The sequence below is a fragment of the Solanum lycopersicum genome, chromosome 1 (assembly GCF_036512215.1).
Source record: "Solanum lycopersicum chromosome 1, SLM_r2.1".
NCBI lineage: Eukaryota > Viridiplantae > Streptophyta > Magnoliopsida > Solanales > Solanaceae > Solanum > Solanum lycopersicum.
The window spans coordinates 63547978-63557489 of NC_090800.1; the positions used below are offsets into that span (position 1 = coordinate 63547978).

General features: G+C 33.7%; 2 protein-coding genes across 9 annotated transcripts; both read right to left on the bottom strand.

Annotated features, from left to right (window-relative positions):
* Positions 1–1527: 1527 nt before the first annotated feature.
* On the bottom strand, positions 1528–7946 carry LOC101265956 (peroxidase 40). 8 transcript variants are annotated; one of them, XM_069298080.1, is made up of 8 exons: positions 7805–7946; positions 4644–4992; positions 4088–4303; positions 3911–3970; positions 3687–3827; positions 2852–3350; positions 2573–2764; positions 1528–2187 (listed from the first exon to the last, which is right to left on the bottom strand). In XM_069298080.1, the coding sequence occupies exons 6-8, from the start codon at positions 3113–3115 to the stop codon at positions 1612–1614; spliced, it is 1032 nt and encodes a 343-aa protein (XP_069154181.1). In that variant the 5' UTR covers positions 3116–3350; positions 3687–3827; positions 3911–3970; positions 4088–4303; positions 4644–4992; positions 7805–7946; the 3' UTR covers positions 1528–1611. The 8 variants fall into 8 exon arrangements, with proteins under 8 accessions (XP_069154181.1, XP_069154187.1, XP_069154176.1 ...); XM_069298086.1 differs by having other exon boundaries at positions 4076–4303; XM_069298075.1 differs by having other exon boundaries at positions 4088–4992.
* On the bottom strand, positions 3696–4766 carry LOC138344325 (uncharacterized). The gene is made up of 5 exons (XM_069294710.1): positions 4644–4766; positions 4228–4303; positions 4029–4135; positions 3911–3970; positions 3696–3827 (listed from the first exon to the last, which is right to left on the bottom strand). Exons 1-5 carry the CDS (start codon positions 4764–4766, stop codon positions 3696–3698), a joined length of 498 nt encoding a protein of 165 aa, XP_069150811.1.
* Positions 7947–9512: the final 1566 nt, after the last annotated feature.

Here is a 9512-nt window from a genome sequence, read left to right on the forward strand (position 1 = left end):
ACATTTAAGCATGAGCTATATGTATTATTCTAAAAAGTATTGATCACCGATATGGGGATTAGTTCAGACAACTCAAAATTCTCATAAGTCATGTATGCCAACATGGGTAAAGGATCATTGTTTTTAGATGATTCCTTATTGCTTTTAAGGATAGCTTAGTGGATCCAATTAGTTGAAATGTTCTACACCCCCGCAATGTATAGGACAGTTCTGGCAGCATGGGTTAAATGTTATAAAGTCATGTATCTCATAGTGATGGTTGTCGGTTAGAGAATCTTTCAAATATGTGGAGCTTACTATTGTATTCTTATACATACTGAGTTGATATCTATTGTTTTAAAAAGTTTTATATATTGTATCTCTTATTATTGCTCACATATTGAGTTGAGTTGAGGTGGTATTCCTTCCAACCTTGTCAGTTCAGTTATCGATTGCTTTCAGTTTTCTCCTTACATGCTCGTACATTCAATATATTGATATCATTCGACTTGCATCTTTTTATGATGTAGATATAGGCGTTTTGGGTCATCGACAGATGCTCCGTTGATACCATTGCATTTCAATCAGCTTTGGTGAGCCTCCATGCTTTCCGGAAGGTTCCACATTTACCACTCAAAAATTCAGAAGACCAATTTTTATGTTATAGATTTTATTAGAAAGATCTTAACGCTATAAAATTCCTAAGATTTCCTGCAAGAACTAGGCAAATCCAAAAATGAAACATTGCAATAAAAATCTGTGATTACTCAAAAACGTTATTTTTCATGCATTGCATACAAAACATGTCTACAACCGAAACACAAGCATGTCTCTGATACCAATGCAATATTGAATCACAACTACTAGTATAGGAGACCTATGAGTTTCTCTATAGCTAAATTGAATCTGCCTCAATCACGATAAGTCACCAATCGTCAAAATCTTCACGAAATGAAATGATTACTCTTTTTCCACGACCTAAGTATCCTAAATGATGCTGACTATATTCTCTCTTGTATAGCTAACCCTAGCCTTCATATATATAGTTGGAAACAACAGTCCTTTTTCCAAACAATCAAAATGATGTATTTATACATTAAAGACTAGGATTTATTAGGAGAACAACTGTTGAACTAATGAATTAATTAGCATCCTTTATCATACCTGACCCAATTGCTACTTCCAGCAATCTTTTGTTTCAGTTTCCTTTTCATATTTTAGAATATGCCCCTTCAATTTGTTCGGTAATAAGATTGACTGAGATAATTTAGTCAAACTCTAATTTGGGTTGGGGCAATGTTCCTCCTCGATCTACAACTATGACATAAGGTTAAAGAGAACACTACTGAACATACGCAAATACGGTCATTTAGTTATTTTCGCCTCCAGAATGTGAAACTATATATATCACATTTAAGTTATGTTTTGATTAGTGAAGTGTTGATATACTTATATAACAAGTTTATAAGTGACATTGGAGCTATTATATAGTCCTCCAACATTAACTAATCTTAAATCTAAATCAAATAAACAAATCAAAATCTAGTGTTTAAAGAGAAGAAATCAACACACATAGCATATATAGAATGATATCAATAGTAATAGCAACGTTACAAATTGGGCTATCAAACTTTAATTAATAACCCTACAATTAACACGGATTTCGCCATTTGTTCCAGTTGGTGGTGGTAAGCTTCCCATTTTGAGCATAGAGTTTTTGAAATCCTCAAGAAACAAAGATGGATCGTCTACATAATTCTGCACAATTTCTCTAGTGTTATCGTCATCTCCAGTTGCTAGGACTTGGTCAGAAACAAGCAAACCTTTTCCTGATAGAAGATTAACATAGTAGTGATTATCGAACGTTGATGGAGTCATATCATCAAGATTTGCTAGTGTAGTGTTATTGTTAGCTGAGCACAGTTGTTGCAGTGACTGCAAGAAATCCAAGTTCATTTCTGAATTTCTAACACCCGCGTTGTTGTTGTTGTTTAGCCTGGAGCTGAATGTAGCACATCTAGCCTTTCCAATTGTATGTGCACCTGATAGAGTGACCACGTCTTGAAGAGACAGACCAAGATTTTGAAAGTTGGTAACAAGGGTTGCTACATTTGAGTTTGGTCCTGGGATGTTGTTATTTGCTGCTGTTTTGCTTGCTGTTAAGCTATCCTTTCTCCCCATTTGCACTTGCCATCCCAAGCCTCCTGACTGCAATGAATGCATAAATCGAAAATTCCAAACATTATTTTAAGGGGAAAAGCTCAAATATGTCATCGAACTTTGAGAAAAGATTCATTTATCTCATCTGTCAAAATTTTGGTTTATCTGTCATTTCCGTTTGAGAAAATGTCATTATTTGTTAACTGAAAAAAGTTCCGATTTTACTCTTAATCAATTATGATTTGATCATGTCTTAAATTAAATTATTTTTTAAGAAAGTCATTTAATTAATTAATAAAGGCATGGATGAATCTTTTCTCAAACAGAAATGTGAGCCGAACTTTTAACTTGAGATTTTTCTCAAAGTTCGATGGCATATTTGAGTCTTTTCTCTTATTTTAATTCAACATCATTTTAAAGCAAGAGGATATACTAGGACAACAGAATCTCTAGCAGCAATAGCAAGAATATCAGCACAAGATACAGTCTGGGGACAAGCATATTCTAGGTCAGCCTTGATGTTATCAATCACTTCAAAACCCCTTAATGAGTTCAAGTTTGGTCCAGCTGTTTTCTCTCCGCTGAAATTAGAGGTATCGTCCAGGAGTACTGATGCGTCACATCCCTGAAATATATTCAACATAAATATTAAACATGGAAAATATTTATTTACACACAAAAGAAAAGACGGAAGAAATAATATGTGACTTGCATTAACGAAACAGTCATGGAAATGAAGACGAAGCAAAGAAGCAGCCATTCTGGGGTCCTGGGACACTGCACTTTCCACCCATGAAAAGATTATAGCTTCAGCTTCTGGGCAGCTGTTTAGGTACAAACCAAAACTTAACGCGATAGTTACACCATCAATGCATGTTTTCTCCAACTTATTTGAAACAACATTTCCACTTGCAAATGTTACTGAAAACTTGATCAGTAGCATAATGCACAAAGAAGCTAAGTAGAAGGAAGCCATTAAATTTCTACAGTAACACAATGAGAAAGTTGTGTTTTTTGATGTTAATACTGAAAGTTGAGGCCTTAAATAGAGGAATTGCTACTGCAAACAGAAAAAGGGAAGAGCAGTTGAGAAGAAGACATAGTCCAAGGCTAATGAGTCAAATTGGAAAACGAACATTACATGAGAGGTCCCATGGTGTATAACAATCCACCTAATACCAACTGCTTTCAGATCTTGCAACATGTGATTACTGCACAAAATGATTTGCTATTCATTACTTCTTGTTTATGTAACTTATCGGAATTACAACTTTGGAGCTAATATTACAAAAATGAACACCAACGAAGGAGAGATCCAACAGTTAAATCATTGATGTACTATGAATCGAAACCTACGTGTTATGTAGGGAAGTCCTTTGAAGCAATATGTAATTTGAAACAAAAACTCATCTAACAGAGCATCTGTTCATAACTATAACTAGTTGATAATACATGCACATTCTCAAGGACAAGACACATGGTCAATTAAGACAATAGTATCATTTCAGGCTTAAAGAGCTTCCAAATTGACAAAATTGGGATAGTACATCTCATACTCATAGATCCTCCATTGTTCTGGCAAACACAAATTGTTTTGTTCCCATAGTGGTGAACGGCATCAGACCAAAAGTTCTGGCAGTTTTGAATCCCATGGCAATCATTCTGTGAGCCTTCACACTAATTCCATTCTATACATAACCAAAAAGAAAGAATAAGATACAAATTTCATGTATTCTGTTACCAATATTAGTCGATAGATTTGATTACAAACCTTGCCACTCCTGAGGAGAATTCCAGCTTCTGTGATGAAGCTAGCTAGGAACCTCACGTTCTGTATTACAAATATGTTTAAATGTATAAATCAGATAACTCCGTTAGGCCAAACTTACAAGGCAATAAGAATCAATCCAGTACTTGGGGATGTGATATTCAGTACCAATAAACTGACCAGCAAGAGAAACTTCTTTGAAAATTTGACCAGCAGAGAAGCTTGACGCTAGTATAATACATAAGCAATACATGTGCTGGAAGGTGTCTCCATAACTTTTGAAAACATACATGGTCAAAGTGATGCAGAACCAAGACTACCAATCCTGAAACCAGCTTTGTGCAGAATTTCCTCTTTTGTAATTTCAATTATCCCTTTGAAAGGGCTTGCGAACTCCTGGTTTTGTAAGATCAAGATCCCGCAGATAAAAAATGAAAAGATTAGAAGCGGACATGGAAGAACCATAGAGAATAGGTTGAGTTACGGCAACAAATTAATGCCATCCATAATTTTGCTCTTGCCACAGAGAACGAAGATTGAAACAAGGTGTACTAGGAAATACGCACTTCGACCATACAATTTTAGCACAGCCTATACATTTGAAAGTTTGACGGAAGCTGTTGAAACGCCAATGGGTGCAAGATATACAAAAACCACAATGAGACGTATCCTCATACGGAAAAATGACACTCGTGATGCTAAAAGCATGTCTGAAATGCTACCTCATTTCTCATACCTTGATTTCACAAGTGTTCCTTGGCCAAAAGGTCATATCTGCTCTGCAAGCATAATGATCTTTCTCTACTTCATCAAGATCAAACTCAAAATATCTGGCTTCTTCCTTCAACTTACCATCCATCCCATCTGATAACGTATCAAAACTCTCATCCAGACCATCCACTTAACTAGATCTTTGCCAGAACTGAACGTGGATCCCAACCCAGATGTATCATAAGCCTTTTCTACCCTATCAAGCTTTAAGAAAAAGGAGTTTGAACTTGGCCTGTTCCCATACTATCACCAAAAAGCAGTCTCAAAGTCTTCAGTAGACTCAAATGAGTTGGTGCTTTGCTTATTATCAGGGGCTGTGTAGTGGCAAGAGAAGTTGAGTCCATTATCATGTGGATAAAAGAAAGAAGTTGACATACATAAAAAAGTTTATGAAGATCACTGGCGAAGAAGCACATAACTCAACAATAAAAAAAGTATCAAACAAAAGATAGAGCGTACGAAAGATAACATTCGTAATGTCAGTTTGGATTATCCAATATGAAAGGCATACAATTTACAACGGAACAGTGTGGCCAGTCTATCTCGTTTGTCGATTTCTTGTTATCTTGTTACTTCAGCATTTAAAGTTCGTATCATTAGCTTCTGGGATACTCCTCAAGATAACAACTTAATATTGAATTGGGACGTATGTATATAAAACCTAGTTATCTGCACTCCTCAAATTATCAGTGATTGGACAAAAGGAAGTCACGTCGGAGAAGCATCAACCATCACATTATATGCAATCAGAAAAAATAAATTGTCCTATAACTCTGTAGACTACAAGCACATACAATTATATAAAGTAAGAACTTATATATAGAAGTTAACAAAAGAAGTTCTACTAGTAAAAGCATTACTCAAGTATATAATTATAATTGTACTTGACGAGCTTTCACCCTTTGAAATATTTTTTATAACAGACTCACCTGGTTAACTTTGAGATGTGGAAGCTGTTTTTAGTACTTTGAAAATATCTCTCTATTTTTTCCACTGAAACTTCAGTTTGAATTGTAAAATATTGTAATTAGAAGAATAATCACACAACACAATATCATAAACCGAAAAAAAACGGTAGGTGATAAACTAAACCCATTTCTAATATGATCTAGTATTCTAGACACAAGAAAATGGGGCTAAAGTAATTATTGGACCTATCGAACTTCATTCATTTATTCATGTTAATGCTCGGCCTAAAATGCAGATATTTAGTTATTATTTGTGTTTAACACTTACGCATCTCTAATCAACGTTTGAGTATTAACTATAGTCTATTGTGTTTAGTATTGTATTTTTACTTTGTCGGAACATTAGAGATGGAATTTACAGCAAAATTGGGTGAAAATGTTAAAATTACAAAAGTATCAAAGAAGACTCATGATGAAAGCAAAATAAGACAACACAAAATGGCTTAATGATTGAACAAAAGAAAATATTGCAAAGGTAACAAGTGCAAATTGAAATGAATTGAAGCAAGCAGCTTTAAAAAGTGCACTATGAGTTGTCTACGTGGAATCACAATTATTGCTCCCAGTTTGAAACCTTCATCCGGGCACCAACAATGTGAGACGGCACCCGCCTAGAAGTGGTTCTGAACGACAAATTACCAAGCAAGCGCACCACCAGCAGACGCTCACCCACGATGCCCAAAAACTTTCCTAATCCTATTCCTATTTTGATGAATATTTGGATTTGGTTTTTAAATGCCATATTCATTTGTACTCTATAAATATATCCTAAATAGTACATTCTAAACACAGTTTTTAAACAACTTTTGACCTTGGGAGAGCTAAGAGTCGCCATGGAGGCCAGAATTTATTGGGTTTCAATTATGCGTCTTTCACTATGGTGGACCGCTATCATTAGCACCTTTTGGGCAATAGCTACAATTGGGATCCATTTCGAGATCAATTTGACAATGGAACTCTTTGCGCAATGATCTTATCTATGTCATTTCTCTTGACGTGATACAAAAGACAACCATCAAAAACCACAGTCTCTTGATCTCTTCTCTAAAAAAAAAGAACATTGTGCGGGCAAGCTGGACAAAATCAAATCTAGGAGGAAATGTTTATATACGGTTGTTGTAGTGCGACTTTTCATTTCCGGATTGACCTTTCAATAAGTTTTCTTCTCCCTACTATTAGTCATTGTGTAATTTATTGCTTTTCTCCATGTCTAAATAGAAATAACTTCTCACTCTTGGATAATGGTCCTTTGAAGATGGTTATTATTTGCATATTGATTTCAAGTAATTAGTTTATCATATTAATTTATTTATTTAATCATGAGCTTAGTTATTCGATTGTTTGACCGACTATTTAATGAATTGAACTTGAAAGTGGGAGTTCAAGATTGCAATAAGATTAAATAGGACAAGTTCTTAATACTTAAGTCGTTTTGCTTGGTCAATTTACCAAAGTTGAAAAAGCATTCGTGTTAAGGCTCACGACCATGACACATAGGTGTGGAAGTAATTCGAACAGGCAATCAAAGAATCGAAAGATTTTTATTTGTAATATTAATTGTGTTAATCAGTAAATAGATAAATTAAGCGGAAAATTAAGACACTGGATCAACTGAAAACTAGAACGTAACTGTTAGATAGCTCATAAGCCTAGATCAAAATTTAATCTCATTGATAACATAAAAAAAATGTTTTTCCCTGTTAGAGTTCATTTATGTTTTCCTTATTTCAAGTTAGTTTATAATTATAACTTTGACTATTATTGCATGTTTACATAATTACAATTAATTTAGTTCATCAAACGGCCTACTTGCGTGTTCATACCAGAAGAAAATACTATTGAAATCCTTATTTTGTGTACGGATGCATCAATGATTCCTCTTTATATATTTTTAGGTTCATCCAGCATATTGAACACAGCATCAACTAGCTCCCAAAAAGCACAAAACTTACGTGTAAAATGGAAGAGTTTCAACACCAACAATTGAAAATCAACAATTTGAAAAGCTTTCTAAGTAAATCACAAGCGCATAAAAGCTACATTATGTGTAGAGTATAACCATTTAAATTCTGGTTTCAGGGTAAAAGTTTGAAGAAATTTAAGAAGAGAATAAACTATAATTTTCCGTAGACGGAGAAGAAGGGGCAAAGGATGGTACCTCGGCAGCGGCGGACCGGATGTGGTAGAAAAGGTAGGTAGTCTCCGGGAAGAATGAATTTCTAACAGTTGGACCAAATGCTGATTAAGTGTCCACACTATATTCTATAGCCCAATTAGGTTTTTCAGCTGGGCTATAACCCAAATAGGTTGTCAAAAGGCATTATTGGGAATTTTATGGTCCAAAACCTTTATTCTTTCGAAAGATTATCTAAACACTACTTATTTTAACATATTCTTTTATCATTTCAAAAAATTATAAAAATTTATATTCTGTCTCATATACATTACTTTGTGCAATGTGTTGGTAGTACATACATCACTTCGAGACATAGAAGATATATTTGAGACATTGAGTAATGTATATACGAAATTGAGACGCGATATGACGGAACATAGAGAGATATATACGAATTTGGGATGCGGTGTATCAGAATGTATTGAGATGTATCTAAATCTAAGAGATTATTGTAATCTAGAAAAGAGTAGAGATAGAATGTAATAAGCTCTTAGAACCTGTTTGGCCATAGATTTTCCAACTGAAATTTGGGAAAATTTTGACAAATAGTTTTGGCCGGTCCATATAATTTGTTATTATTTGATAAAAAAAATTGGCAAGTAACTCAAATTCCTAGATACTAGAAAAAATTAGTATTTGGACGAAATATCATTATTTGAAAACTTTTAAAAATTGAAATTCTATACCAAATTTTTTATCTTTTACAAAAACACCTTATATAGCAGTTGTTTGCGTTGTATCACAATTTTTTTTACGTGAACACCAAACGAGTAATGGAATATTTAGTGAATATGAAAGTGATGATATGGTTGTTGCCTCTTAGCGTAACAAAGTCATCTGTTTTGTTTACTTCACAATGTATGGAATGATACATGTTGCACTTCAAACTATTACATTGCTCCAGTGTCATGGATACTACTTGTTATCTGTTGCAACGAAGATCGAACTGACTTTTTGTGAAAGTCACGAATCTTGTTACGTCGACGTTTATATCTTGTTGTGTAATCCAACTTAGGAGTTTTGATAGCTTTTAAAACTTATGGGTATAAATTATTTCTTTAAAAATTAAAATATTGTTTCTCATATACTATAGTCAAACACATGGTGGAATTCACCCAAATAATATTTGTCAAAAATATTTGAGAATCTATGGCAAAACGCTAGCTTAACACTATGTGATTTGCGTAAAACTCTCTTATCATTTAGAAAATCTATCTAATTACAGATATTCCTACAATAAATACTAATTCACTTTATACTTTGAAATAATTACATATTTGTCTCACTAACTAATAGTTTTATACCAAATTCCGAATCATATACATCAGTACTCCTTCAAATTTCAAGTCAAATATCTGTATTAAAGATATATACTAGACATATGTATCTCTGATTCTAAGCACATTCTAATACATATACATATACATAGAGAGGCGAACAAGAGAGTTAGTGTGTCTCATATACATTATAGAATACAAATACATACTGAGAGAGGCAAGCAAAATATAAAAGATATGCGCATTACATTTGAATACAATGTATTTGAAATAAATTACAAACAATTTGACTTGCATATATTCTGGATACATGTGTGAGCATGCCATCTATTTGGCAAAGTAAATATGTTACGAGAACTAATTTTAAAAATTAAGATAAAGACACATAATTAAACTCTAAACTACTGAGATAT

Bases quoted from the DNA above. Each gene is read 5' to 3' on its own strand.
- LOC101265956 (XM_069298080.1), bottom strand. From the start codon at position 3,115: ATGGCTTCCTTCTACTTAGCTTCTTTGTGCATTATGCTACTGATCAAG. The intron at 2,765-2,851 runs GCAAGTCACATA...AATATATTTCAG, and splicing joins TCCATGACTGTTTCGTTAAT to GGATGTGACGCATCAGTACT. The intron at 2,188-2,572 runs GTATATCCTCTT...CATTCATTGCAG, and splicing joins CTAGAGATTCTGTTGTCCTA to TCAGGAGGCTTGGGATGGCA.
- LOC138344325 (XM_069294710.1), bottom strand. From the start codon at position 4,766: ATGGATGGTAAGTTGAAGGAAGAAGCCAGATATTTTGAGTTTGATCTT. The intron at 3,971-4,028 runs GTAAGTTTGGCC...TTTGTAATACAG, and splicing joins GGATTGATTCTTATTGCCTT to AACGTGAGGTTCCTAGCTAG. The intron at 3,828-3,910 runs GTTTGTAATCAA...GGTTATGTATAG, and splicing joins TTCTCCTCAGGAGTGGCAAG to AATGGAATTAGTGTGAAGGC.